This window comes from Natrix helvetica (assembly GCF_964273705.1).
Source record: "Natrix helvetica genome assembly, chromosome: Z".
Lineage (NCBI taxonomy): Eukaryota > Metazoa > Chordata > Lepidosauria > Squamata > Natricidae > Natrix > Natrix helvetica.
The window spans coordinates 24,484,691-24,512,657 of NC_138554.1; the positions used below are offsets into that span (position 1 = coordinate 24,484,691).

Below are 27,967 nucleotides of genomic sequence, written 5' to 3' on the forward strand. Positions count from 1 at the left end.
GAAAGGTTATATTTAAGTACTTCTCATCCATTTCTGGCATTTTTCAGATGCTGTTTCTTAAGTGGACTTTCCTTTTCCCCTTTCCTAAATAAAAAGGATGTCAAAGAGAAGGAAAATGTTTGTGAGTTCACAACTCCAGTTTCTCCCCTTTGGCCAGCTTAGGTCCTTGGTCCTTAATAAATATAACAATAAAATAATGAATCAGCCAAAACATAGATAAGTTTGTGGTGTTTACATATCATCCAGAGATGTATACATTAAATTTTTAAATAATAGTTAACATTTCCTTTAAAAACAAATAAATCAAAAACATCACCATCAAAGGAAATATATAGTTTCTTTCAACGAAAAATGCCCATCTTTCTCTTTTTGTCTTCTGGAGCAAGGAGGGGAGGGGAGATTGTTATACCTCCTTCCTACAAGACAGATATTCAAATCCGTAATGAAGAAAAGGACTATTTGTATTGCTGAAGAACAAGTAATAATCAGTCCCAATGTACAAAGATGCTTTTCCAGAGATATAAAATCAGAAGGCAGGTCAAAGAACCAAGAACAATATTGAATGTTGACATTGTGTGTGTATATATGTGTGAGTATGTGTGTGTTTTGTATGTATGGAGGGGGGAACTGATCATTATTAAGCAGCTGGAAAGTGTCAGTAAAAACTCATCTTTGAAACAAATAAAGGGGGGGGGGTTTCTCCTACCTTTCATCTCCACACAAATCATAGCTCGGGAGAAATAATTTTGGTTATGACACACGGCTGGAAAAAAGGCAATTTCTTTCCTCTTTGCCAGCTATAAGATTAATAATTTTAATCTTCCTCTTCTGAAATTCATGTTTATAAAAATATTTGTGTTACACATTTGGATCCGAAATAGAATTAAACCTTAGTTAAGGAGGGGAAAGGCTAGCCACTTTGGGAACACAATTAAATTAAGATTGAAAAGGAGGCATGGGTTAGGGCAAGGCTGCCCCACCATGCCAACTTTACGATTTGTGGACTTCAACTCCAGGAATTCACCAGCCAGTCTTTAGGATTGGAGATTAAGGGGTTTTCTAGGATGAGTTTGAGCAGGTATAAAGCAAATGGGTCAGCTTTGAGAAAACTAGTTAATGGGTTGAGATGGAAAATGCTGTTTTAAAGAGTATCCTGGATTTTCTGGTATTTATTTTCATTATACAAAGACTGAAAATTAGTATCAATCTCTTTCTTTTCACTTGCTGCCTTTTTTTCTCATGCTTTTCTTCTAAATGGAATAAAACACAACCCCTCATTCTGAGCACAGAGTTTCTAACTTGGGAGAAGATGCTTCGGGTTTAAATACAACAGGATTTGAAGCAGCTGAAGTTGATGTGTCTTTTTTTAGGGCAGGGGTTGACGATCAGGCTGAAATGCACATGGACGAAGGTATTACAATATCGAGCTGGAGACCTTTGCAGCTCCTGAGGACTTTGCACTACTCCTTCGCAAAGGCCTGAGATGTGCCACAAAGTGCTTGGCAATTTAGAAAGCTCAACTCTGAGTTTGAAAAAGTGTAACACAACAACTACAGGTTGCCCTTGACTTAATTGAGTCTGGAATTATGGTCATACATTTTTCTAGTTGTTAAAATAGGTCATCACACGACTCACTTGAATTTTCAACATTTTGGGGGCCTACGTCTGCAATGGGTGTTTTTTTGCCAGTAAGTAAATTCAGGTTTTTTTGCAAAAAACTTGGTAAATTTAAGTCATGTAACCACGGGAAGCTGAAAATGGCCATATAGTGCAAGATTGTTGCCAAAACCCCAAAATATAATCATTGCAGGGTGGGGTGGGGCCTCAGCTATTGGAACTTCGAATCTGGGTTATAAGTACTTGGGGAGCGAGGATATTGTAATTTTGGTTGCTAAGAGACTGGTTGTAAATCAAGGATTATTTTGTTTTTGCATTTTCTAATATCCACACAACTAATTACACAGACTAATTTTTCTTCCAATCCATAAGCTCCTTCTCTCTTCCTTTTTTATTGTTCTCTGATCTTATAACCTGAATATGCAAGTATAAACGAGTTCTGGAAAAATGGGAGATACAGTCTTTTAAACATCGTGATAGCACAATGACTTATTATAAATGAAGAAAACTGTTTCCAGAATTTTAAAAATCTGAATCTGAAAAAGATAATGCAGAAAAGCAATTCTTGTTGCAGTTCTACAGAAACAGAACTGTCATCGCCCAATTAGGGAGTGCCCTAATGATCATGTTATAACATGACAGTGGCAGTGTTCTCGTTTGAATTCCTCTGTAAGCCACCAAAAATGTATTGAATTAACTACAGAAGGAAGCCCCACATATATTGCTGCTGCACTTGAGGCAGGAAAGAGCAGGGAGAATTAGCGGTAGAGGCAATGTTCTAATGACTCTACAAGACAGTTTTTGCTTGGCAGTCAAGGAAGTTTGGGAACCATGATTTCTGGGCCTAAAACAATGAACAATTACAAGCTGTCAGTTACAAATGTATGTCAGTTATTTCTGTTGGAGGCTATAAATAGTGTTCAAAATTATGTCAGTGTGTATACTTTAGTTGTCTGGCTCTCTGGCCCCAGCTGGTTGTTGTTGGTGTGTTTACTTCCTTTCTTAAGCCCAAATAATGGGGAATAGGGCACTTATAAACATTAGTGTGCCAGGCCCAGAATACTACTTTCTTGGATGCACAATGTGACTGGTTTGGCAACAAACTCGAAGGGACATCCTACAGAAAAAAAGCATGTCGAAAATGCTCCTGTGATTATCGGCATCAGAAAGCAGTTCGGGGAAATTAAATGATGTGAGTGATCCTGAAACACAGAAAACTAGCAGTTCAAAAGACATGCTAGATTACTCCCTGATGTGTTTGGCTTAGGCGAGTAAGGTGTGGTTTTTCTGCAAGGTTTGTTTTCTGAGTGAAAACAAGGGCTTCCCCATGTTCTAAACTGCTAATAGTCTGAAAGGGGTTTTTCCATTTTTTTTTTCTTCTCAGACATGCAGACCAGCTGTTATGTTGGGAAGCAGAACGAAGAAGTCCAGTCAAAGTAGGAAATGTTCGTTTACCACGATCAAAGCTGGTTGCCCCTAGTCAAGGTGTGCTGGGGTTAACTGAGATGCTTCGAAACATCTGACTCTGTCTGATGAAGGCTGAAGATTAATTCGGTTTGGAGAAGCTGCCTCAAAACACAAAGAATGCATCCATTCCCTGAAGTTGCCGCACCATGGCAGTTGCCCAAGCTCAAGTCCCACTGGCAAACTCCCACAGGGCTAGAGGAAGCTCTGGGGGTGGGGTGGGGTGGGGGATGAGTAAGTGGAGGCAGTGGGATGCTGGCATGCCATTAGACTGGCCAAGTAGTGTGGTAGACCCACGATAGGAATGGTTGGTTTCATGGAGGTCAACCCAGGTGGGCTTGTCAGAAGATCCGAGAGATAACACAGGAGGATGTACAGAGAGAGGAAAGGATGGGAACTAGCTAATCCCCACCTCATGCCTGCTCCTGTTTCTGCTTCACTGAGATCCGTTTCTTGCGGGCAGCCAACATCTCGTAGAAAGGATCCACGCTTACAGCAGCCCTGTAAAAAAAGTGTGATATGGAGCATGAAGGAGCCAGGTACAAAAGAGGGAAAGGGAACTGTGTTTCTCTCTACCCCCATTTAAGCCTCAAGCAACGTAGATCTGGAAGTACAAATTCCAAATCCTGCTTAGCCATTAATATTATAATGGTTGCTTTTATGTAATGCACCACATTCCAAGCCTAGTTTGCTGTCAAGAGAATTTCCGTGTTCACAGGACAAGCTACAATCTGAAATTATGTCATAATATGCCTTTGCGCCACAGAACATGTTAAGATAGTGGTTGGGCTCCCGAAATATTTTTTAACTCAGTTTAACTCTATTAACTCTACCCATCGTGTTATATACCCACGCCAACTAATCCTTCAACCAAATCAAGTGGTCTAAACACATGCCTAACAAGGAAATGAGAAAAAAAAAGAGGAAAGGGAGGAAAAGAAGTAAAGGGCATGTCTATACATACTTGTTGACATGTTAAATCACAACAAAAGGCATGCTCTTTGGGCAATCTTGCTATATGCATTGCAATGAGGAAATGCGGCCTCAGACCAATAGATTAAAATAAGAAAATTTTGACTAAAGATTTTAATACGGTTGGTTACTTACTAAGTTATTTTTGAAGGAAGCAAATTGGACATATGGACATATCTAAGTATCAGGGGCTATAATATTTTGATTGCAAGTGTTTCATTTCTCACCTGCAGAGAAGTGACACTTCTACTACATTAAATTTTTGCCTTATTAGCTCTAGGTTTTCCAAGAACCCTACTATGAATTTATGCCCTATTCAGAATGCTGAATGAAACATTTAGCTTTTATTAAACGGCATAATAAAAGCCTCTCTGGACTGTTCCTATTCTTAACGCATGGGAAAAGATTAAAATGTGGGAAATCAACTGAGCCTTCCCCGCAATACTTTGCATAATAGAAACACTTCTAAGATTACCAAATCAAGTTTTTCTTCCTCTTTCTCTAGCTCCAAAATCTCTAAGGACTATATTAAGACTATTCTATCAGTTTCTTCATTTCTGAACTATGTAACCAAGGGTTTATTGGAAAGAAGAAACCTTTCTAATGTAATAATATCTCTGCATGACAGATATTAACTGAGAAGAACAGACAGGATTAAAAAACAGAAAACAGAGATCCCTAAGACCAAAGTTCCCCAAAGTTTCCGGCTTTGTGGACTGGCGGGGGAGGAAGGGGACGGTTTCGCATGAGTGGCCAGCAAGCTCATGTGCATGTGCATCAACACTCCATTTGTGCCAATGGCATGCACATGCGCCTACCGCACGCAAATGGAGTGCACATGCATGTGCTCCCCACACTTGCCCAAGTGAATGTGCGTGTGCTCACTGTCCGTTTCCGCAGCCCGGTTGCAAACCCCACAGAGCCCAGTATCATGCCTGGGCTCATGGAACCCCTGCCCAAGACAACATCTGTGTCTCCCAATAAAAAGAAACAGATTTCTTTTTAAGAATATCTCTCAAATCTTATTAAGTGAGAGTAAGCTGTCAAATTCTGGGAAAATTTCAAGATTTATGGCATGGATATCATAACATGTTCTGAAGGTTCTGTGCCAAAGTTTGGGTTAGTCTCCATAGAAGTTAAATCAGTTGCTTTCTCTTTCTGCTAAATAAAGTCTTGGAATTTCAAGTGGATTATCAGGAGCTACAGCTGGGAATCAAGAATCCTGGGAAAAAAATAAAGTCTTATTCTCACTTGATGGATTTAATCCACTCATCTTTTTCTTCCTGTGTAGGCGCCGAGATGCGGTAGACCATATGATTCCCCTCAACCACACGTCCATCCGCCTCAGTCTTACAGGCTTTGATTAGCTGGCCCTTGTTATTGGGAATGTAGAGTTCAAAACAATTCTACAAAAATAAAATAAGAGTGATGAAAGGAAGAGAAAGCCTTTAAAAGGCCACCCTTTTGCAAATGGTTCGTGAAAATGCCTTCCAGCAGATTTGGGAGTACAGAGAAGAGAAATAAAGAGAATATTTTGAGAAGGGAAATAAAAGGGAATACTTGTAGTTCAGGGTTGAACTGTGGAGAATCCTTGATGCTCTCTGAGTTTGTTGTGAACCATTTGAAACAGAGGTAAATGAAGTATGCAAATGATCTCTCCTATATATTTTTTTCCAAAAAGCTTTTGCTAATTCTCTGGCTATCCAACATCTTCAAACTTTGCTTTACTTGCCTGCCTGCCTGCCTTCCCAAGCTTTAGTTAGGGACTGTTGGTCCAAGGCAGACAATCAGAAGAAAAGTGAAATATAAATTTTTCTGCAAATGAAACGTGACCAACCACGAATCATATCCAGCAAGCAGCCATTTTAGCAATGCTGTAAGTAATCATAATGCAGCACCACTTACTGGTTTCCGTGGGTCTTCTACTTCCCGAATGCTTAGGTTTTCCAGTGGGATGATGCCTCTTGGCTCTTTATCCTAAAAATGGATTTTGAAAATATGAATGAAACAGGATAGGCCCAATAATCTAGGTAGGTAGGAAAGGTAGGGCATTGAAAGCATCTTGTTCCAGGAAATCTCTTGGAGGGCCAAGTTTAATTAGTCTCCCTAATTTAGGATTATAGCTCCTAGAATTTTTAACCGTTAAGTAATGTCTGGAAATTCTCAGAGCGCTAATCTCAATGTGCCTGGAAAGTACACATTTGAGAAAGACTATGTTAGATGGGGACTTTTATAGAGTTTGAGGAATGAGCACTGCTGTGATGAAGTACTTTTAGTGTTGGATACCCCCACCCCCTCATGAAACTCACTAGACCTGTGTTGATGAACTTGTGGCACACGGAGACATATCTGAGGGCACGCGAGGCGTTGCTCTCTGTCAGCTCCAGCACGCATGCGCGCTCTGGCCAGCTGATTTTCGGCCTTCCAAAGGGTGCGGGGAGGCCATTTTTGCCCTCCCCATGCTTCAGGAAAGCCTCAGAAGCCTAAAAAATACCGGAAATTCATTTTCAAACTTCCAATAAGCTCATTGGGCCCATTTTTCGCCATCCACAGGCTCCAGAGTCTTTTCTGAAGCCTTAGGAGGGTGAAAAATGGCCCAACGGGACTACTGAAAGTCTGGATGCTTCAATGAGACCTACGCGCATGCATGGAGTGCTGTGCACACATGTGCCGAAGGAGGGCATTGCATTATGGGTGTGGGCACACACACACACGCCATCGTGCATGTGTGCACCCTTTTGGCACCCGAGCAGAAAAACATTCTCCATCTCTGCACTAGATGATTCTAGTGAGCCCTGGTGGTGCAGTGGTTGGAATGTCCCAACTGTCAGTTCGATCCTGACTGGCTCAAGGTTGACTCAGCCTTCCATCCTTCCAAGGTTGGTAAAATGAGGACCCAGATTGTTGGGGGCAATAGGCTGACTCTGTAAACCACTTAGAGAGGGCTGTAAAAGCACTGTGAAGCGGTATATAAGTCTTGCTATTGCTATTATTTGTCAGCCATAACTCCCTCACAAGGCAGTTGTGAAGGTAAAATCAAGAGTGAGGATAATCATATCTCACGAATGAAGGCAAATATATGTGTCCCAGGATAATTTTGCAAGATCAAATCTGGGATGGTCACCAGGACCAGAGATTTACTCTTCTGAGCTTTCGGACTTGTGCTGGAGCCCATCTTCAGGGAAGTTCTCCTTACTAGAATAGGTGCTTTTGGCTATTCTTTGAGTCACATTTATATGGTGCCTTCCCACTGTGTGAATAGTGTTAGCCAGGGAAATGACTGAAGCCTGGGAAACGGGTCCCTTATGAAATGACATTAACTAACAGGAGTGCTAATTTTCCACCAGCTTAGGGTCCTTCCATGAAGGCCTGGCAGCACAAGGAAACTTCAGCCGATTTCCAGCCATCAACATACTAATCAGCCAATAGGAAGGCACTACATAAATACGATTCACAGAACAGCCCAAAGCATATATTCAAGTAGAGAGTTCCCTGAGGATGGGCACCAGCACAAGTCCAAAATAGAGTAAATCTCTGGTCCTGGTGACCGATCCAGATTCGATCTTACAACAATTGTCTCTGATGATTTCAGATAATATAGATTTCATAAAGCAGATTAGAGTCCTAACCCAGAGAAACCAGTTCTTCACCAGTGTGACAGACTAGATGGCAGTCTATGCCTAGCTTCTCATAATGTACTTATCTATTATAGCACTTGGTTGTAGGACCTGGTATAGCACTGGTGCTCCTGTATTTGAGATAATGTTGATTTTGGTTACAACCATAAAAATCATGCAGGGAGTGATTATGAACTGGCTGCTAATCTTGCAGAGCTTAGGGGAACAGTTTGCTGCATCCTGCTTTCTTTCTACCTACATATTTCTTGTAAATGTAATATTTATTGAGCAGCTTCTCTGTTCCGAGTGGGCCACTGTTCCTAGACTACCATCCTTTTGTTGCAAGCCTGGCCCATTTGATTCCCTGAATTGCAAACTCTAGGACTCTTTACGATTCCGACCTGCTAATAGGAGGAGTGCAGGATGGGTGGGAGAGGGAAACTGTACTAACTGTGGTGTATTCAAAGTAATAGAGGCAGTTGTCAGTCAAGATGAACCAGCGTCGTTTCCAGGTCTTCACCCGTCCTCCTGAAAACAAGAAGGGGAATCCATTCTCATTTTACATCTATGTCTACTTTGGTCACTAAACATTCTCTATCTTCATACTTTGGGTAAGGAAGCCATGCTTATGAACAAAGCCAATGCAATAAAGAATTCAGAAACAACGTAAGACACAAGGGGGGGAAAAAAGAAGGAAGAACAAGACAAAAAGAGCACAAAACTGAGTCAAAGTAATGAAACACAGCTGGAAAGGATTCTAGGAGTTTGCAAAATAGTACCTTTTCCAACAATGGATTTATTTTATGAGCATTGAGGGATTCCAATTACTATCTCCTATTTTTTAAAAAAATATAAACTTAAGAATGGATACGATTCAAATCTTTTTTATGCCAAGATTTGTAAGGCTGTCCTGAATCTTATAATATTGGGAGTAGCTTTAATTTATCATCAATTTGGATGTGGGTCTATGGAGATTCTCAGTCATCCAGGTCAAGGTTATCCCAAAGATGCTCTTTCAAAAGGCAACTGGACTTTCTTGTTTTTCTTTGAAGATATTTCGTTTCTTACCCAAGAAGCTTCTTCAGCTCTTGGTGTGGAATGGCGTGGAAGGAAAGGATTTATATTCCTTGCTGACAGTTGGTTATTTACATTGTTTTTAGAGAGTTATTGAGATCACTTGGGAGGTTTATTTGTGTCCTCAGGGTTTCTCATTGAGAAATTGGAACTGCGCTTTCTGCAGGATGTTTTCTGCCCTGTGTCTCCCTTCATGGTTGAACACAGGCCCAGGCTGTTGGGGATAACTTCTTCAAAGAAGAACAAGAAAGTCCAATTGCCATCTGAAAAAGCATCTTTGGGACAATTTAGACGTGCGTTTTAGCAACTAAATATCAGGGTTATCACTGAGCATAAATTGACACTCTAAAAAGCAAATATATTCCTGACTTAAGACAAGCTGCTCCAACAAAGCATAGTTGTGTTTCAGGAGCAAATCCCCTCTAAACAAGGTCACTGTGACGAGTCTGGGAGAAATTTCTAGCCTCTCTAACCAAAGTTCTCAATTCCAGAGCGAAACAGCTTTTGCATAAGCACTCGATTCTTTTGAACTAAACCTACATTTTTAAGAAAAAGCAGTGCTTTTAGCATGCAAAGCAAGCAATTGCTCTAGGCTTGAAACAAGATACAAGTTCAAATTTGTTGCAAAGCCAACAGTCATTCCCAGCTTGAGGCAAAGCTAATCTGTACAAATGCATGGGTGCAAATCTGGTTTATCACTGGATAAGGATTTCAACTCTTCTCCACCCCATTTTTGGCAGTCCTCAATTAAGGTAATTTCAAAAAGCCCTTAGCCTCTCAAGTGGAAATGGACAAAGCTATGAGATGCCGAAATACTCTTTGAGGAACTTCAGAACATACCAAAAATCCACATAACCCTTTGTTGCTTCCGATAATTGCCAAGCAGATACTTCTGGGAAGCTAAGGACAGCCTGAAGGCTGACATCCATAACATTCTGCCTCTCAATAGAAGTTGCATCTCGAAATCTGCCTGAGTATTAAAAGGTACAAGAATCTATGCTCTGTGGCAGCCACCTTCTCTCTCTCTCTTGCTTCAATAGCGAGGGGGGGGAGGAAAGGCCTGCTTTCTAAAAAGTAATCCATTAAGATAGGTGGACTATTTATGAGATGCAGATTGTGAACCATTCACAACCTATCTGCATACCTCTCAAAAACACTGACAATTGCACTGTTCGAATATGGTGGTAATACGACTGAATGTATGAGAGTAACTGCAAAGCCTTGGGGAGATGAAATTTTCTCACCCACTCCACAAAACTTGCTCAACCTTTCCCTTCCAGTGGCACCACAGCTTCATTGTATGCAGCCCTGCCCTAAAGCTATAAGCATGATCAATTCAGACCTCAGCTGTGTCTATTACCTGGTGGCTTGCTGCAATGGGATGGGGGGTGGGGGGAAACAGATTGAGAGAGAAGGGAAAGTGTCAGAAAGGGAAGGATGAAGGGGATGTCAAAAAGAGAGAATGGGTGCCCCCACCCACTGCTTTTGCTGCAGCCCCACCCTCCAATTATCAAATGGTCCCAAATAGATGATCACTGAGGGAATGATAGAATACTCAACAGAAAATGGATGCTCACCCCTGCATCAAGACATGTACCGTTCTAGGGTTGAAGAGAATGCTAGTTCCTTACATCTCCTCCACATTCATTTTTGATCCACATTTCCCATCCCTCCATGCCCTAAAGCCCAACCGCAGACCCGCTTCCAGTCCAAAATGCACCAGGCAAACCAGCTGTCAGCTGCAAAGCAAAAGGCCCCCTCCTCTCACCTACCTCCTGGTTTGGGGGCAGTATTCAGACAGTAGAACAAATGTAGTCCGCGCCGTGGGATGGTGGAGGAGAGAGGGGGGAAGGGTAGCAGTGGTGGGGAAAGAAGGGAGCAAAGAGAGAGAAGAGAAGGTAGGGACCAGGGGAATCAGGATAGAGAGAATGGGGGGTGAGAAAGAGAGAGAGAGGAAGAGAAAAATAGAGAGGAAAAGAGAGAGGAAGAGAGAGAAAGGAGAACAAGTTACATCAACATAAGGTAGAAGTACATGGTCAAATCAAAAATCCTCCAACACAGACATAGGCATTTGGGGGCAATGGGATAGGAAAATGGGACAGGCAGAGGGAGGAAGGTTTTAAATTTTATGGGAATGGGTATAAATGGGATAGGCATAACTTTCCTAAATGACAAAGGCATTTTAAACCTTTGACGGGTTACAGAAAGCCCTATCTCTAGAACAGGAGTGTCCAATCTTGGCAACTTTTGAGAGTCCACAGATCTTTAAATTGCCACGGTTGGACACCCTTGCTCTAGAGATTTAGGTGACATTTGCAAACCATGATACAACCAACTTTGCTACATAATGGCCTCCACAGGAAGCAAAAATGATTGCAACAATGGTTTGCTAATCACTCATTTCTACAGGTAGATTACTAAGTCACCAAGAATTCTGGTTTGTCCAGCAAGCTGCATCTTAATCAAGCTAAGAATCCAGATTCCAAGCACAGCTCTTCAAAATTAATTCACTGCCCATTTAACTTCTCTGAGGAAAATGACTAGGCTAACTTCTATTCTCCCACCCACCCCCTACCTTGCCCAAATATTGCTTCTTTTCTCGTTTCCTCCACCTTGAACATACAATGTTTGGGCCACACAGTCCTTCCTCTTCTTTTTACTGTCCATCTGTCCTGCTCTATTTCAGTTTGGCAACAAAAGGCCTGCAATATTTTACCTACAGCAAACACTACATTCTAGTGTTGATCTGCACAGGAAAGGTGATGTGGTAGGAAACAGCCACATGCTTGGTGGAAGAACTTAAAAGTGGTTTATTTCGACCAGCAAATGTTTATATGCTCAGTTTATATGCTTTTCTTTCTTAACTTGTTCTCTGCTCCAAAGCCAAGATTTGCTACAAGAGCAAAAGAACAAACAGGAATGTTTACCCTGATTTAAGTTCTAGTCAGAACACAGAAGAGCAAAATAAAGCACCATTACAGATAGTCCTCAACTTACAACCACAATTGAATTTCCCACTTCTGTCGTTAAGTGAGTTGTGCCCAAATTTGTGATGTTTTTTGCCACAATTGTTAAGTGAATCATATGGTCATTAAGTGAATGTGGCTTCTCCTTGGCTTTGCTTGTTGGAAGCTGGTTGGGAAGATCACAAAAGCGATCATGTGAATTTGGAATGCTGCAACCATTTTAAATACATGTGGTTTGCCAAGCACCCAAAATTGGATCACATGACCATGGGGACATTGGGATGGTCATAAATGCAAGGAGTATCTGTAAGTCACTTTTTATAGTGCTGTTGTATCTTCAAACAATTGTTAAACAAATAGTTGTAAGTCAAGGATTACCTGTACTATTCTATCTCAATCTCCTGGTAAGAAATCAGGACTCAGTGATCAGAGTCCCATCCAATCACTTAAAACAACTGATCCCTAGGATTATACCATTTTTGAATCTACGATGTCACTTTGGATTTCTTCTAGTCTGGAACTGAGTTTACATTCGTGGCCTTGCCTGCTTTGGACCTTATATTGCACCTGGCTTATTTTGGATGGACAGAAAGATTCCCTGAGGGTCCTAAAGGTCACCTATTTCATGCCTCACTCTTGTCGAGAGTGTTATTCCACTTGCTTCAACCTAACAATGATATCATAAAGCTACATTCTCCTTGCCCAAGGAGGAATTCTTTGCCTCTGGTTTACAAAGTAGCCCGAGTGTAGATAATTATTCTACAATGTGCATTTTTAGCTGCACTAATAAAAATGTTTTATGACAGAAGTTAAACTGGTAATAGTTCTGCTAATTGCCCTAAATAGTGTGGAAAAGTAAAGACTGCATGATCTGACTATGAATCGAGATTTAAGGCTGGAATATTCCACCCGATTTATAGATGCATCCAATAGGTTTGAAAAGGTACCAGCAATAATGGCGAGATATCAGACACTAAAGATATGGCTTTCAGTGGCCTGATACTGGGGTTTCGGTTACTTGCCTGCTTTTAAAGGCAATTCACAAAAATCCCAGCAGACCCCTCTCATCATCTGTCAGAGAAGATCCACCTCAACTGGGAGGTGGGGAGAAAAAGGAAGACCTCTGCAATTCAATGGATCCCCGTGGGTTTTTATATATTGGGAAAGGGAGGGACATCAGGGTGGATTTCAGGAGGATCCCTTTGATCTGATGAAGAGAGAGGTCATGCTTTAAATGACACAACAGGTGGGGGGGAAGAGAGGAGAGTGCAGAGGCGTGCAAAGATTGTGGGGTAGGGGTGGTGGGAGAGGTCAGGGGAAAGGGTAGCGGGGAAGGGGAGAAAAGGCCATAGTGTTTAAAGGGGAAACAGGGGGCGCGCCTCTCACCCAGCTTGAGGAGCCAGCCCTCGCGATCGGGGTTAAAAAATGTGTGGGTCAAGTCGTTCCCATCATCCTCTGGGATCTTGAAGGGCTCATTACGGATGCTGTCGTACAGATTCTAGCAGGAGGGGAGGAAGGAATGGAATTACAGACAGGAATTCTATTCCTTTCCAATTTGGCAAGAAAAAAGGCGTGTTTGTTTGAATTTCTATGACACAGTGACCATGCTTGATTGACTATACAATGGAGGAGATAAAATAATTCCAAAATTTACAAACGAAACATACTTACAAACGAAAGCAAAGTATTTAAAATGAATGTAGAAGAAACTGCAGTTGCAGTAATAGCATTATGTGAAAACAAGTTATGAGAATAGGGACTCCCAACTTTTGCAAACTTTTAAGATCAAACTTTTAAGACATCAACTTCAACCTTTGCAGAATTCCCCAGTAGAGCTAGCTGCAGTATTCTGGGAATTGAAGTCCATGTGTCTTAAAGTTGCAAAGGCTGGGAAACCCTATATAAAAGTACCTCAGAACTAGGCAGAGAATGTTTAAAATGGTAAAAAACAACAACTACAAAAGGTGGTAGAGCCCTCCCACTAGCCTTCAAACCAGAGAATCATATAGCCCTGTGTTCACTTTGCTAACTTCTCACCCGCAGCAACTCCTCCGGCAAGTCGCCCCCGTCATTGATACCACGGTTCATGGTGATGAACCTCTCAACTGTGGGCTTGTCTCGGACGTTGGGGTTGTGAAGGCTGGTGTTTAGCATGATCACCGCAAAAGAGAGGACATAACAAGTATCTGGGGGAACAAAGAACTCAGTGAGCGTTTCAGAGCTTACTTCTACGCACCTGAGTAGATGTAAGGTACAGGTTTTTCTTCAAATTCTCATTAGAGGATAAAATTATTATAGGAAAAATACTAGAGGGAACGTAAGTTATAGAACGGCAGCTCATTTGTTTCATTTTTTCGGCTGTTCTGAAATGCTGTGAGTACCTTATTACAGAGCCTTTAGACAGGACCATTTCAGGCTACTCTATAATAGAATGTGGTAATAAACCTGGGAGTTAGGAGGAAGAGCCCCAGCCTAGACAGTTATCTCAGCCAATCAAAGCGAAGGCGACCTGGAAATTATATAAGAAGGGACCCTCCCTGGTTTTTCTGCAGAATAAAAATAAAGCACTGGAGAAATTATTTTCAGGCTTGCAAGATTCTGCAAATGCAACCTTAGAATAAAAATAGTTAGCAGTCCTAATTGTGCTTCCAGTCTGAACTACTTAACAGGCTACATGAGAAAATGTTTTAGAAATACTTCCTGCATGAAGCAACCTACATTATTCAGGGAAAGAAGGCCATGCAAAGCTTTTCTCTATGTGTTTAAGTATTTTTAAAGGAATATTTGAAGGAAATATTCAAACATAATAGGATCCATATATATATATAACCACAATTGAGCCCAAAATTTCTGTTGCTAAGCAAGATATTTATTGAGTGAATTTTGCCCCATTTTACCACCTTTCTTGCCACAATTGTTAAGAGAATCACTGCAGTTGTTAAGGTAGTAACACAGCTGTTAAGTGAATCTGGCTTCCCCATTGACTTTGTCAGAAGTTTGCAAAAGGTGATCATATGATTCCGGGACACTGCAATCATCATAAATATGAGCCAGCTGCCAAGTGGCTGAATTTTGATCATGTAATCATGGGGATATTGTGTGAAAAATGGATGTAAGTCACTGTTTTCAGTTCTGTTGTAACTTCGAATAGCCACTAAATGAAGTGCTGTGTCAAGGATTACCTATAGTGGGGCAAAATACTGATAACAAGTTCAAACAGGTGCCATTGAAACAGGTAATGAGTGCAGGACAGAGGAGCCTCCTAAAGAAGAAGGTACAGGTCTGTGAGAGCCAGAAATCTTGCTTGTTTGTAGGTGACCCAATACTTATTTTCCACCATAATTTGCAAATAAATTCTTTCCAAATCAGCCAATGTGATTGTTTGGTGTTTTTTTTTTTACATTTTGTTTCTCATAGTTGAGGTCTACCTATGATGCCAATTACAGGCCTCTCTCATCTTTTTAAGTGGGAGAACTTGCACAATTGGTGGCTGACTAAATACTTTTCTGCCCCACTGTATATGTGATTTAGTCTCAGATTCTCACCTTATTCTACACAAGCTATTTTTAACGTAGTTTTTAGAATACTTAGCCCTTACGATTCAGATAAACAGGTATGTGGCTCAAAGGATAACTTTAACTGTACTTATAACAGGAATGGATTAAAATAGGCTGTGGCCCAATGCAGAACAATCTAGCACCATCTTTACAGAGATTCTAACAAAGATCACCATTTAAAACAATCTGGTATCTGATTCTGCTGGGTAAAATTGATCCATTGAAACTTAGGACCACTCCACTCCAGGGTAAACAAGCTATGGTTACAGAATGAATTTGGTCAACTGAGGCCTAGATGAAGGTTTTCCTTCCTTAAATCCTGCTTTTCATATAAACATTTATTTCTTAGTTACCCTTTCATACAAGAGGTGTCTAAAGTTCAAGGCAGTGTATACAGCCTTTCGCAACTCTTATTTTCCTATCAGAACCTGGGTACAGTGCACCATACTGATGCAGTAACAGACAATGAGATGAGGTGTCCGTGATGCTCTTTGACCTTAGTTGTTTCTTGCAGATGTTTCATTATCCAAGGTAGGTAACATCAACAGTGCTAGTAACTGCAGAAAACAACCAAGCTCAGAGATCACCGAGGACTCCTCATTTCAACACCGAGCTACAAATATTGGGACAATGAGATCTCATCTCTTCCAGCTATTGAATTGTTCTGTGTTTTTTTTTTGTATCCAAAGAATAATGTGTTTGATAGAGCGTGCAAAATGTGGTGACAAAGTGGAGGGATCAGCCAGTGTTCTGGAACCTTTCATGCAATTTAATAAGTTTTCTTTGGAGGGACTTTGGTTCTCACACTGAAAAAAGTGTTCTCTTGAAGCTTTGTACTTTTATAGACATTAATGAATCTTTAATTCTTGTAAGCAGGAAAAATATGCTCCGCAAGCAAATACCAGTGAACTCATGTCCTGGTACTTAATATTCAGAGTTTGCTTCAAATACTGCCCACATTCTTCATTAACCCAAAGAAGGTCTGTGGTTCAAAACTCTGTGGCCCCCACTCTTTCTCAAAAAAAATGCTATACCTGTAGACTGAAAGACCCCTGGGTTGCACAGACAGTAGCGCTGAGCAAAGGCTTCCATCATGCGATCAATTTTCTGGGCTTCTCCTGGTAATCGAAAGCTCCACAGGAACTGCCTGCAAAGAGGAATGGGAAGCCATGAATGAAGACACAGGGGAAATTCTCATTTGTCTGATCAGAAATACAGGTAGTCCTCAATTTACAACCACTCATTTAGCACTCAAAGTTACAACGGCTCTGAAAAAAAAAGACTTATGACCATTCCGCATGCTTGCTATCTTTGTAGCATGGTCACATGATTAAAAGTCGGATGGTTGGCAACTGGCATGTATTTATGATGGTTGCAGTGTCCAGAGGTCATGTGATCACCTTTTGCAACCTTCTGACAAGAAAAGTCAATGGGAAAGTCAGATTCACTTAACAACTGTGTTACTAACTTAACAACCTCAGCGATTCAATTAATAACTCTGGCAAGAAAAGTTGCAAAAGTGGGGCAAACTCATTTAACAACTGTCCTGCTTAGAAATTTTGGACTTAATTGTGATTGTAAGTCTAAGACTACCTGTATTGGATACGTTCTTTATTTTGAAAACTAGAGATCTTACAGATCTCATTACTGCAAATTGATTCCATATCTGGGATGTTTTGCATTCTGTGTTTTCTATCCCCTTTCATTACTTTGCATTTGATTTTCAGCATTTCCTATACCTAGCAAAGGCTGAAGTGGTCCTCAGCATGGGAGATCACTTCAATTCCCCCCCCCCCCGCCATCAATCTAAAAGTACAAATTTTATATGTTTAGAAAACAAATTCAAATTTAGGCTGTGCATTCTTCATTGGGAGAGGTTGACCTTTTCCTTTTTTCCTTCCTTCCTGTATTGTTTTTATATGTTTGGTTTTCTACTGTTCTTTGTTTTTATATGTTTTAACAACTGTAAACTATTATATATCAGGTGACATCAGTGGTGGGTTTCAATTTTTTTTAGAACCTATTCTGTAGATGTGGCCTGTTTTGTGGGAATGGCTCCGCAGCCATGTGACCAGGTGGGTGTGGCCAACTTGGAAAATATGGTGAAACTCACTTAACGACACTCTTGCTTAGCAAAATCAAAATTTTGGGCTCAATTGTGGTCATAAGTTCTCATTTCTTTCATCTCTCTCCCCTACTTTCTTTTTCTTTCTTTTTTTTCTTCCTTTCTTTCTCTCTTTCTTTCTTTCTGTCTCTCTGTGTCTGTCTGTCTGTCTCTCCTTCTGTGGCTCTTTGTCTCTCCCTCCCTCCCTGTTTCTCTGTGTCTGTCTGTCTGTCTCTCTCTGTCCCTCTCTCTCCTCCCTCCTCCATCTGTCACTCTGTATGTGTGTCTGTCTGTCTCTCATTCTATCTCTGTGTCTCCCTGTCTGTCTCTGTCTCTCTCCCTCCCACTCTCTCTATGTCTCTCTCCCCTCCCTTCCTCTCTGTCTGTCTGTGTTTGTCTGTCTGTCTCTCACTCCCGTAATCACTCTGTGTGTGTGTGTCTCTGTCTCTCTCTGTGTCTCTGCCTGTCTGTCCGTCTCTCCCTCCCAACCCGCGGATGGGGTCCGGACCAGCGGGAGCCTCGTCCTTCTTTTTAATCAGGCAGCTATCTTTTTTTTTAACCAAGTGATCTTTCCTAAGACATAAAAAAGAACCTTAATTGCAGGCTCAACAAAAGAAGCTGGAAAGAGATACTGAAGCCAGGAAGCTGAAACCTGGGAACCCTCCCCCTGCGGATGGGCTCCGGACCGGCGGAGCCTCGTCCTTCTTTTTAGCAAGGCAGCTATCAGAGAGAAGGCGGCAGCGCGTGCCTGTGCTTGTGCAGCAGCCGAAGATCACCTGGTTAAAGATCGCCTGGCTAAAAAGGACGAGGCTCCACCGGTCCGGAGCCCATCCGCGGGGGGAGGGATCCCCCTCGCGTTCCTCGTCTTCCCGGATGGGCTGGTAAGGGGACAGAAAAGATTGTTTTCCAGTCCCAGGTTTCAGCTTCCTAGCTTCAGTATCTCTTTCCAGCTTCTTTTGTTGAGCCTGCAATTAAGGTTCTTTTTTATGTCTTAGGAAAGATCGCCTGGTTAAAAAGGAGGAGGCTTCGCTGGTTTGGTGCCCATCCAGGAAGATGAGGAACGCGTGAGGGATCTCTTCCCCCATGGATGGGCTCCGGACCAGCGGAGCCTCCTCCTTCCAATTGGGGGGATCCATGCAGAGGATTTCTCCCTCACCCCCCAATTGGAAATGAGGTGGCTGTCAAAGCAAGGCAGCGCCCCCTGCAGAAGGAACAGGAGGGGAGTTTGCGCCAGCCGCCGGTCGGGCCAGGGCAACCCTCTGCCCGCCCACCCGCCAAGCAGTGGCTGGGTGGGCACCGGGCTATCCCTGCTGTCCTGGCCAAGTGACACCCGCCGCTTACCTTGAAGGTTACATCATGGAACTCGCCACTGAGGGAGGGCAGCTGACCAGCGACACCCCCCCCCTTGGCTGCTCCCTCCTGGGCCATGTTCGCGTCCCTGCCCAGCCCGTCTGCTGAGGAGGAGGAGGCGGGGGTGCATTGCTGAGCAGTCGGCAGGGTGGAGGTGGGTGCAGCGCTGCTGCCCTTGGGGCACTTCTTAAGAGACATGTTGGCTGACGCTGCTTCAGGGTGCCCTGGCCGCCGACTCCTCCATGCACAGCCTGTTTCCCCCCCCAAAAAAGACCGTTTTCTTTTTAAAAAAACACCTCTGCAGATGATTTTGAAAACCTGCGAGATTGCTTTAGGAGGGGACAGACGGGCAGCAGCACCCCCCCACCATGCACCTGCAGCTTCAGAGCCTGCAGCAACTTGCTCAGTTCTCACACTCGTGAAAATATTTTCTTTACTGTGCAAAGGATTGCTTTAAAGCTGCAGGATCCAAGGCTGCAGGTGCCCAGGGAGGGGGGCAGCGGGAAATGCTGCCCGTCTGCCCCCTCCCAAAGCAACCTTGCAGGTTTTCAAGATCGTTCGGAGAGGCGTTTTTTAAAAAGAAAACCCTAAAAAATCCGCAAGATGGGCGGGTGGTCTTTTGGGGAGGGGGAAATCCCCAGAAGCAAGTTGTCAAGCCAGCACCTTGAAGAGGTCCGTGCGGGGCTCTGGCGGCTACAAAGCACATCATGAGGGGCAGAAGTCCCTGAACCCAGCGGGGAGCCTAGGCAAAGGAGGAGGCGGAGAGCTGGGCGGAGGAAGGAGGAAACTACTGCTACTGCTGGAGCTGTGTTGCCCTGCTGGGTTCGGGGACTTCTGCCCCTCGTGCCGTGCTTTGCAGCCACCGGAGCCTTGCATCGACCTCTTTGGGCAATGTGGTTCTGGGGGGGAGGAATTCCTCCCAGCACCACAAAGAGGTCTGTGCAGGGAACCAGGGGGGGGAGGGGCACCCTGGAATGCCCTCGTGCTTTGCTGGCGGCCACGTTCGGGGCAAGTTCGGGGAGGTCCTAGGAGACCGGCCGTGCAGCACAAGCTATCACCCGCAAGCGGCGACGGAATGAGCGGGGGAAGGGAGCAAGGGGGCGGGGCAGGCGTTCCGTGACGAACCTCTTCTAACCGGTTCGGTAGATTTCTGGAACCTCCTCTACCGAAGAGGTTAGAACCGGCAGAAACCCACCCGGGTGACATACATTTAATAAATTATTGTGGGTCATTGCACTGTCAGCCAGATGTTCCCAAGGATCTGGGAGAGGCAGATGTGAATGTGTGATGATATAAAGGTTATTTTTGCAAGTTAAAAGGTGTTCAAAGTAAGACTGCCTTTTGCAGCTGACTGATAGTGATTTTGTCAATGCCCGTGGGGTTGAAGTGCTGCTTCAGATGTATTGAGATTGAACCCAAGAAGCCTATCACTATGGGTATTATCTTTATTTTCTTTTGCAATAGTTGTTCTACTTCTACTTACAAGTCTTATAATTTTTTGTTTTTCTCCAATTCTTTCTCTTCTCTTCTGTTGCCTTATTTTATTTCACTGTCCACTATCCAGACTTATTTTGTCTTCTCAACATTTGTTAAATTAGGGGGATTACATGGCAGGTGATTGTTTGAACTCCAAAGTTCCAGAGCACTTTAACGTCTTCATTTTCTACTACTTTGTATATTTTAGGATCCCAACAGTTCTGGCTTACATGCAAGTGGATATTTCTTGCAGAAATTCCAGTGCTCATTGTTGCTAAATTGTCGTGTCACTGTAGCTAATGAGGACTCTAATATAGTATATGGCTGAAGATTTCCAGACTCACCTGAGTGCTTGCACTAGGTTGAGGTCAGTAAATTCATGCAAATCAACAAAGGCATGGAGCACAGCAATATTAAACTCCTCCCTGAATAAAAGATTAAGAGAGTTTGTATTAATCCTGCCCCTTTGAAGGCACAGTTATTCCTACCATTTCAATCACTGAAATGTTTACCCTATTTTTTCCCCTCATGACCGCTTCAATCTGCTTAGAATTCATTTTAAAACACCCACATTTAGTCTTCTCTCACCCCTCCTTTCTGAATAAATTTAATCTATCACACTTCAATATCTGTGCTCTTTTCCAGAGTTCCAGGAAGCTCTGTACTGTAGTTTAATCTGCACTGTGCTATCAATGGCTGCAATCTTCTCGCTCTCATTTGCTCCTCCCATCATTGCAGTTCTTGCTCACCTCTCGCCAAGGTAGTCCCCAATGGCTGTCTTGTTGAGGCCTTCCCCTTTGTAAAGGAAGCGAGCAATATCCTCAGGTGTGGAACGCAGAAGTTCGTTTTCCACCAGGAATTGTATTCCCTGGAAAAGGCAATGAAGTAACAAAAAAATGTAGACCAGACCCAGATATGTTCCCATCCTCCAATTATTTTTAACTCCGAAATATCAGATAGGTTAGTTTGTGTATAGGTGTATATGTGTGTATGTGTGCTTGACTTTTACAAATAAATCAATGTGGTAAACATGTCCAACAGATCTTCCTTCTCCTATTTTCCCCACAACAACAACCCTGGAGGGTGGTTCGGCTGAGAATGAATGATTGGCCCAAAGTCATGAAGCTGGTTTTCATGACTAAGGTAGGACTTGAACTCAGTCTCCTGCTTTCTAATCTGATACCTAACTAAACTGGCTCTCTGGGTTTCTCAACTGGGTTTCCTGCCCCTCAATCATATAATTCTCTCCTAACCAGTCCTGGGGAAGAAAATCATGATTTCTCATTCCCAGCAATTCCTGTGTCATCAGGAAACATTTGTTTTCCCTTGGACTAATCTTTAGATATCATAACATGCAAACCCTTCACTCACTTACTTTTTTGGGATCCATATTGAACTTCTTACGCCCCATCCCCATCTTCCGGTTTCTCTGTAGAGTTTTACTGTCCAAGACAAAGAATCATACCTTTGACTCTTAAGAAAGGAACTGCAACATTTTAAGCTCATTTAGGCTTTTGAATACACACGCAGGTAGTCCTCGGTTAATGATAGTAATTGGGACCAGAATTTCCATCACTAAGCGACGCATTCATAAAGCCGTGACAACATATGACCAGCAGGCTCTGTTGCCATCTTTAATTAAATGCTGCCAAACATTAGGCAAGGGCCCACTTGATTCAAACCATTCCCAGATTAGTCCCTCCCAGCTCTGAGTCTTGGAAGGAAAGGGGTTGCCTATCTTCTCCCTCCATCTTGGCTCTTTTGGCCACCCTGCACAATGACACTTCTCAGAGGTGGTGACAGTGATGACACAAGGGCTAAATCAGGGGCCTGGGGCCTTCAGTAGCCCCAATCATCCACTGCTGGGCCTCTATTTCAGCCCCAACTCAGGCCTTCTGAAGCATTGCAAAACACACAAAATTTATGGAAGGGTGTGCTTGGCCTTGGGAAGGCAGCCAGGCAGCCAGAAGCTGCCTCACACAGAGCAAGGCTAGCACATCTTATCAACAGTGGAAGGAAGAAGATAGTGAAGGTTAGGTGGGCATGGCAGGGCTATCAGAATGCAAGGCAACAGAGGCTTTGTGTTGCTATTTAAAATAAATAGCTCCTTTCTGGGAATCATTCATTTTCTGTCTCTCAAGAACGATGCTATCTCACAATACCCCTTTGTTCTCATAATATAACACAAATAGCAATGAAGAATATACTTAATTCAGTTCCCCAGTCCAGAAAAGAAAAGGCTGCTTTACAAAAAAACATGATTCCCCCAAGGCAAGGGAAGAAGTTCAGCCTAATATTTCCTACAATTAAGGCTGCGATCTAATAAAATAACTTTTTGTCACTGCCTTATGTGGATTTTCATTTCATTGATTTATTTCCATCAGTTAAAACTGTGCATGACTACACATCATACAGCTGAAGAAAGTAGTATACTTAATGTTTTAATTGTGCTCACACAAATAGTAATAGGTGCTGTCTATATAAAGGCATTCCTTCTACAAAGAACAGAATACTTAAGATATAGATAGTAGTCCTTTAACAACTTCCTCATACAGTTAACAACGATGAAAAAGTAGTTTTATGACCAATTATCGCATTTACAGTCTTTGCAAGTCTGTAAAGCAAATGAAAGTTTAAGTAATATTGTAAGCACAGCTATGGTTTCATTTTGCAACCATTTCATTTAACAAGTGAGTTGCTAGTCCCAGTTGTGGTTGCTAAAAAAGAATTACCTGTAACGTATACAAAACCTTTGGCTCAATAATGAAGGACATCTTTTAAAACTATTAAAAGCCCCGACACAAACACAGGCACCCACATTTTAGAGATTTCAAAAACATTCTAGTACAGGAATGTCAAACTTCAAGGCCCAGGGGCCGATCCGGCCTATGGGGTGCTTAGATCTGGTCCATGCCTCCTCCCTGAAACAATAAAGGACTGGCCCGAAGTGCCTCTGCCAGCGAAACAGAGCTCAGGAGGGCTGCGTGTGGCCCCTCAAGTTCAGTTTTTGCTGGCAGAGGGTTTCAGGAGGCCATTGCAACTGAAAACGGAGCTAGGGAGCCCATTTTCGTTGGCAGAGTGCTTGGGCCACCACAGGCGCCCCTGACACGAGTGACGTTGAGCTGGCCACGCCCACCCTGGCCCCCTTAGGTCAGACACAACCCTGATGTGGCCCTCAATGAAAATGAGTTTGACACCCCTGCTTTAGATCAACGGAAGCCACATTATTTGTAATATATCTAAAAGGAAATCTTAGACGTCAAGGAAACAGCTGCTAATTAGAACAGGAATATGCTGAGATGACTCAGGGACTCATATGTTCAGAAGACTGAAACAGTCTCAGAAAAACCTGTCTTGAAACCATAATGTCTTGATAGGAAAGCAGTCTTTAGACCAGTGGTTCCCAATCTTGGCAATGTGTGGACTTCAACTCCCAGAATTCCCCAGCCACCATGGCTGGCTGGGTAATTCTGGGAGGTGTGAAGTTGCCAAGATTGGGAACCCCTGCCTTAGATAATCTTCTCTAGGGAGAAGGAATCCCTCACCTTCCCTCATTGGCCTCCAGCCCCTCCACCTCATTCATGGCTTCACTGAGTTCATCTCTCAAGCGTTGGATTTCCACCAAGAGCTCCTGCTTCCGTCGCCGGATGTTCTCCAACTCTAGCCTCTCCTCTGGTGTCAGATCTGGAGGCACTGCAATGGAAGAAAGGAAGCAGACTGAAGAAAGTGTACTGTTCTTGTCACTTTGAACCATTAGAAAAAGCCAGGGGTCTGTTTTCCAATGAGTCCACATCCATATTCATACCTCCATTTCAAGAACTTGTGACAGTGTCAGAAGGGGATATACAGGTGGTCCTTGATTTTTGAGCAGTTGCTTAGCAATTGTTCAATGTTCCAGACCTCCCCCCCAAAAGATACTTATGACCCTGTTGGTTCTCCCCCTCCCACGGTCATAACTACAATTTATGATGTTTTTCTGATAATCAGCATTTACTTCTGGTTTTCAGCAAGGAAAAAAAGGTTATAAAATTTGGCTGATCACATGATGACTGGTTTATGACTGTTACAACATACGATCGTAATGGGCAGGATCCATTATGGTTGTAATCTGGGGCAAACAATATGTGTATTAAGTGTTAAGTATCAGCCGTTCAAGATAGACCAGATCAGAAAGAGATTCCACAGAGCTTCTCCAGTCACGGCTGACTGAAGTTCATGAAGGGCCACTGTGAAGAATGGAGTGTACAAGAGCTTCAAAGTATGGCCACCTCTTTATGAGGAGACAATAAAATAGTGATCTCTCGTGGGCTTGAGCACTCAAAGTTGAGGATCAGCAGAGTTTTCCTAAAGACATTAGGAACTGCGCTCACATTGGAATTACATTCAGAAATGTTTCATGTCACCATTTTATGATATTGGAGACCTTCAAAACGGCAACTCGAATTTGACATGTGACTTTTACCTTCTTCCTTGGATTTAAGAACTTTTAAGCAAAGAATTTAAAATAATATACATTTGGCAAAAAGAAAAAGAAAATTAAGAAAGTTTTAAATAGATTGGGAGACCACAGTGTTTATTTTTGCTATAAGATTTGAAAAAGTCTATAAATTAAATAATATACTCACAGGAAATGACTGAAACAAAACTAAACCTATATTAGGAACTGAGGCTTGATGAAGGTTGCAAATAAATACTAGAGAGAGTATGCTGTAAGTTGGCCAGTCACTTTTGTGAGATGAGAGACCATATAAATGTTAATAAATAAATAAAATCCAATAAGAAATGACTTAAAATGGGTTTTGGTATAACCTTTTATCCTAAGAGTTTTTTGAAGCATGAATTGAAATATTAATATCTCAGAAAAGATATTGGAGAAACTTTTAGAAGATGAGAAAAACTTTTTAAAAGCCCTTTACCTAACATACACATTATAGAGTATGAAGGCATGTAAGATAAGAAAACTGGTATTAACAAGGTAGGAATACCTAAGACAATTTTTTTAAAAAGACCGGACCTGGATTTTGAACAGCTGTAACAAGAATCCTGGGAAATCTCTTCATGGGATTTTCAAAGTAGGCTACCGTAAGCTTTGAAAACTGCTTTTAAATATCAAAAAGTAATGATCAAATATAATATGCCATAAGAATGATTTAAAGGTCAAGATTGCACAGAGCAAAAAAGAAGGAACATAAAGTTGAACTATTTGACCAAGGATAAACTGTTTGATATTTCTACTGAGTCTTAGTGGCCCTTTTTTTGCTGAAATAGGATTGAAAAGATGAAGATTTCTTGATTGCATATTCATAAAAGATAGGGTGTGAGTTTTTGTTTTTATTTGTAACTTTAAAAGAGAGTGAAAAGTCAGTATATTAGTATATGTTTGATGTAATAGTTGGAAGCTATTTTTTAATTATTGTCTTTGTTGTCTTTTTTTCTTTTTCCTGCACCTTCTGAGTTTTTCTTTTCCTCTCTCCTCTAGTTTGGTTTATATTGGTTTTCACTATGATTAAAAATATCAATTAAATTATTAGCAAAAGAAAAAAAAACATTCCACAGGAAATTTGAGTTACATTTTATTGAGATAGGCTGTAACAACAGAACTTTCCAAATCTTGCTGTTTTACCTTCTTTCCCTCTTGTATCCTAGTGAATCAAACCTGCCTGAATCTCTTGCCAATACTATCTTGCTTCCCAGGGCTTAAGGAATGTTTCAACCTTATTCATACATGTCTCTTGTGTCCTTAAAGTTATCTTTCCAGCTTTTTGTTATTGTTCCTTTATCTCAGCAACTTTATTATTGTCAGTTTATCTCTCAGAATTCCAGAAAGGGGAGGTGAAGTCCACACATCTTAAAGCTGTTGAAGTTGACAAACATTGGTCTATACCCAGATCCAAATGAAAGCATCCCTAACAGATGGCAGTTAAGCCATTGTCTGAACACATCTAGCAATGGGAACCCCCTTGCCTTGTTAGACAATTGATTTCACTATCCAATTGCTAAAAGGATTTTTTTCTAGCATTCAGTTGGAATTTATCCTCTCTGCTTTGGGCCAGACAAGTCCATGCAATGCCAATCTTCAATGTTGTATAAATACTTATTATCATTCTTTCATCGCCCATGTTGTTTACATCAAACTCCTCCTTCCGGCTGGGACTTATGACCGACTTAAAACAATTCCAATCTTGCTAGCAGATGCAAGCTTTAAAGTGGTTATTCAAGATTCATTTATAATGTGTGCGTAAGAGGAACCAAGCTGTCAAGAAACTGAAGTTCACAAGTCCAAATGTTGATCTCTGGATAGTGCCTTTGAGTCATTAACACTGGCATAGTCTACTTCACACGGTTGTTACAAGCAGGAAGTGAGATGAGTAGATAATCAGGTATGTTACATAGAAAAGCAAGAGATATAAAATAAAAAAAACATTCACTTCCTCTTAGGTCTAGGATGTCCAGCTTTCAGCTCAGAGGCACACCCAGAACAAGAACTTATAATGAAGGCCAGCCTGCAGTTGAGGGCATATGCACATACAGTCCTCTGAGTAATTCTTACGTTTTATGTTTGTTTGTAAAAGCAGTTGGGGGCAGTGCATAATATCCAGAATCTTTTTGAGTTACAAAAACTTTAATTCAGTTCCAAAGAAGAAATGGGGGCTGCTTAATTATTTTATTGAAAATGTAAGGAGCCCAGAGGCAATGAACATCTGAAATAATCTGACACATATAAATTATTTTATTATTTACTAAATGCATATGCCACTCATGTATTTATTAAATGTATATGCTTCACAGTCTGAGGCCATTCTGGACAGCCAATTCACCTGGTTAAAAACGATTATTATAACGAATTATGCCCAACACCGTTTTTAACCAAGACTTTTTAAACCATCCCTTGGCAGCTCACACACATTTAAATTAAATAATATTAATAAATAAGGTATGATATTATTAACAGGGTTAACATGTTAAAAATAAATAGGATGAGAGTCTATAATTTATAGTATTTAGACAATTCTCCCCCCTTTCCCCTCGCAGCATGGTTGGATCCAATCACAAACTGCCCCTTCCCTCAGAGGAATGGTACAGCCTCCTATTTAAATTATAACGGTGCTTTTTTAGAGCCGTCTCATCAATTCCTTCAGTAGGTTGATAGTTCTCACCCTCCTCCATCTCTTTCGAGAGCCTCTTAAACAGACCCACCCCATTTTATCTAATTGGAAGTCAGACAATGGTGCATTCCACCCTCCCTCCTGTCATGGTATAGCCTAAAAATCCCACCCGCCCCCGCCCGGTTCATTTATATCTTAATCGATGGACGCGTCGCACCCCTATCATTAAATGAATACAATCCCGATTTTCCCCTTATTATGGAACGGGCCAACCCGGCATTCCCTCTTTATTTCGCATGGTTTACTCCAGCCTCACCCCTCTTTGTAAGGATCGGCCCCGCCCCCTACGCAACTGGTACTGAATGGCTCAGTCCACCCACTCTTTTTCCTATTGTAGTTATTGGGCGGGTCTCGTAATCTGCCCTTTTATCTCCCCTCTTTAAGCTTCCCAATGGAAGAGTCTTAGGGAGCCCTACCATAGATACCGTCCTCCATGACGACCGGAGTGCCCCCAAACAGGGCCAAAAGGAACCCCAGTTTCTTCTTGCCTCCTTTCTTCGGGGCTGCAACAGCAATGCCCTCCTTCAGCAGCCGGGTTCTAAACTGAAAAGAACGTTCCGCCTCTCATGGAAAACGTAACCAATAGGAAAGAGAAATCTCGAGA

General features: G+C 42.0%; 1 protein-coding gene across 2 annotated transcripts; it reads right to left on the minus strand.

Annotated features, from left to right (window-relative positions):
- Positions 1-213: 213 nt before the first annotated feature.
- On the minus strand, positions 214-27,930 carry CYTH2 (cytohesin 2). 2 transcript variants are annotated; one of them, XM_081933668.1, is made up of 12 exons: positions 27,780-27,930; positions 23,743-23,890; positions 21,573-21,639; positions 20,947-21,065; positions 20,542-20,622; positions 16,302-16,414; positions 13,748-13,896; positions 13,097-13,208; positions 8,122-8,198; positions 5,959-6,030; positions 5,305-5,459; positions 3,355-3,582 (listed from the first exon to the last, which is right to left on the minus strand). In XM_081933668.1, the coding sequence occupies exons 1-12, from the start codon at positions 27,796-27,798 to the stop codon at positions 3,495-3,497; spliced, it is 1,200 nt and encodes a 399-aa protein (XP_081789794.1). In that variant the 5' UTR covers positions 27,799-27,930; the 3' UTR covers positions 3,355-3,494. The 2 variants fall into 2 exon arrangements, with proteins under 2 accessions (XP_081789793.1, XP_081789794.1); XM_081933667.1 differs by lacking the exon at positions 5,305-5,459 and having other exon boundaries at positions 214-3,582.
- Positions 27,931-27,967: the final 37 nt, after the last annotated feature.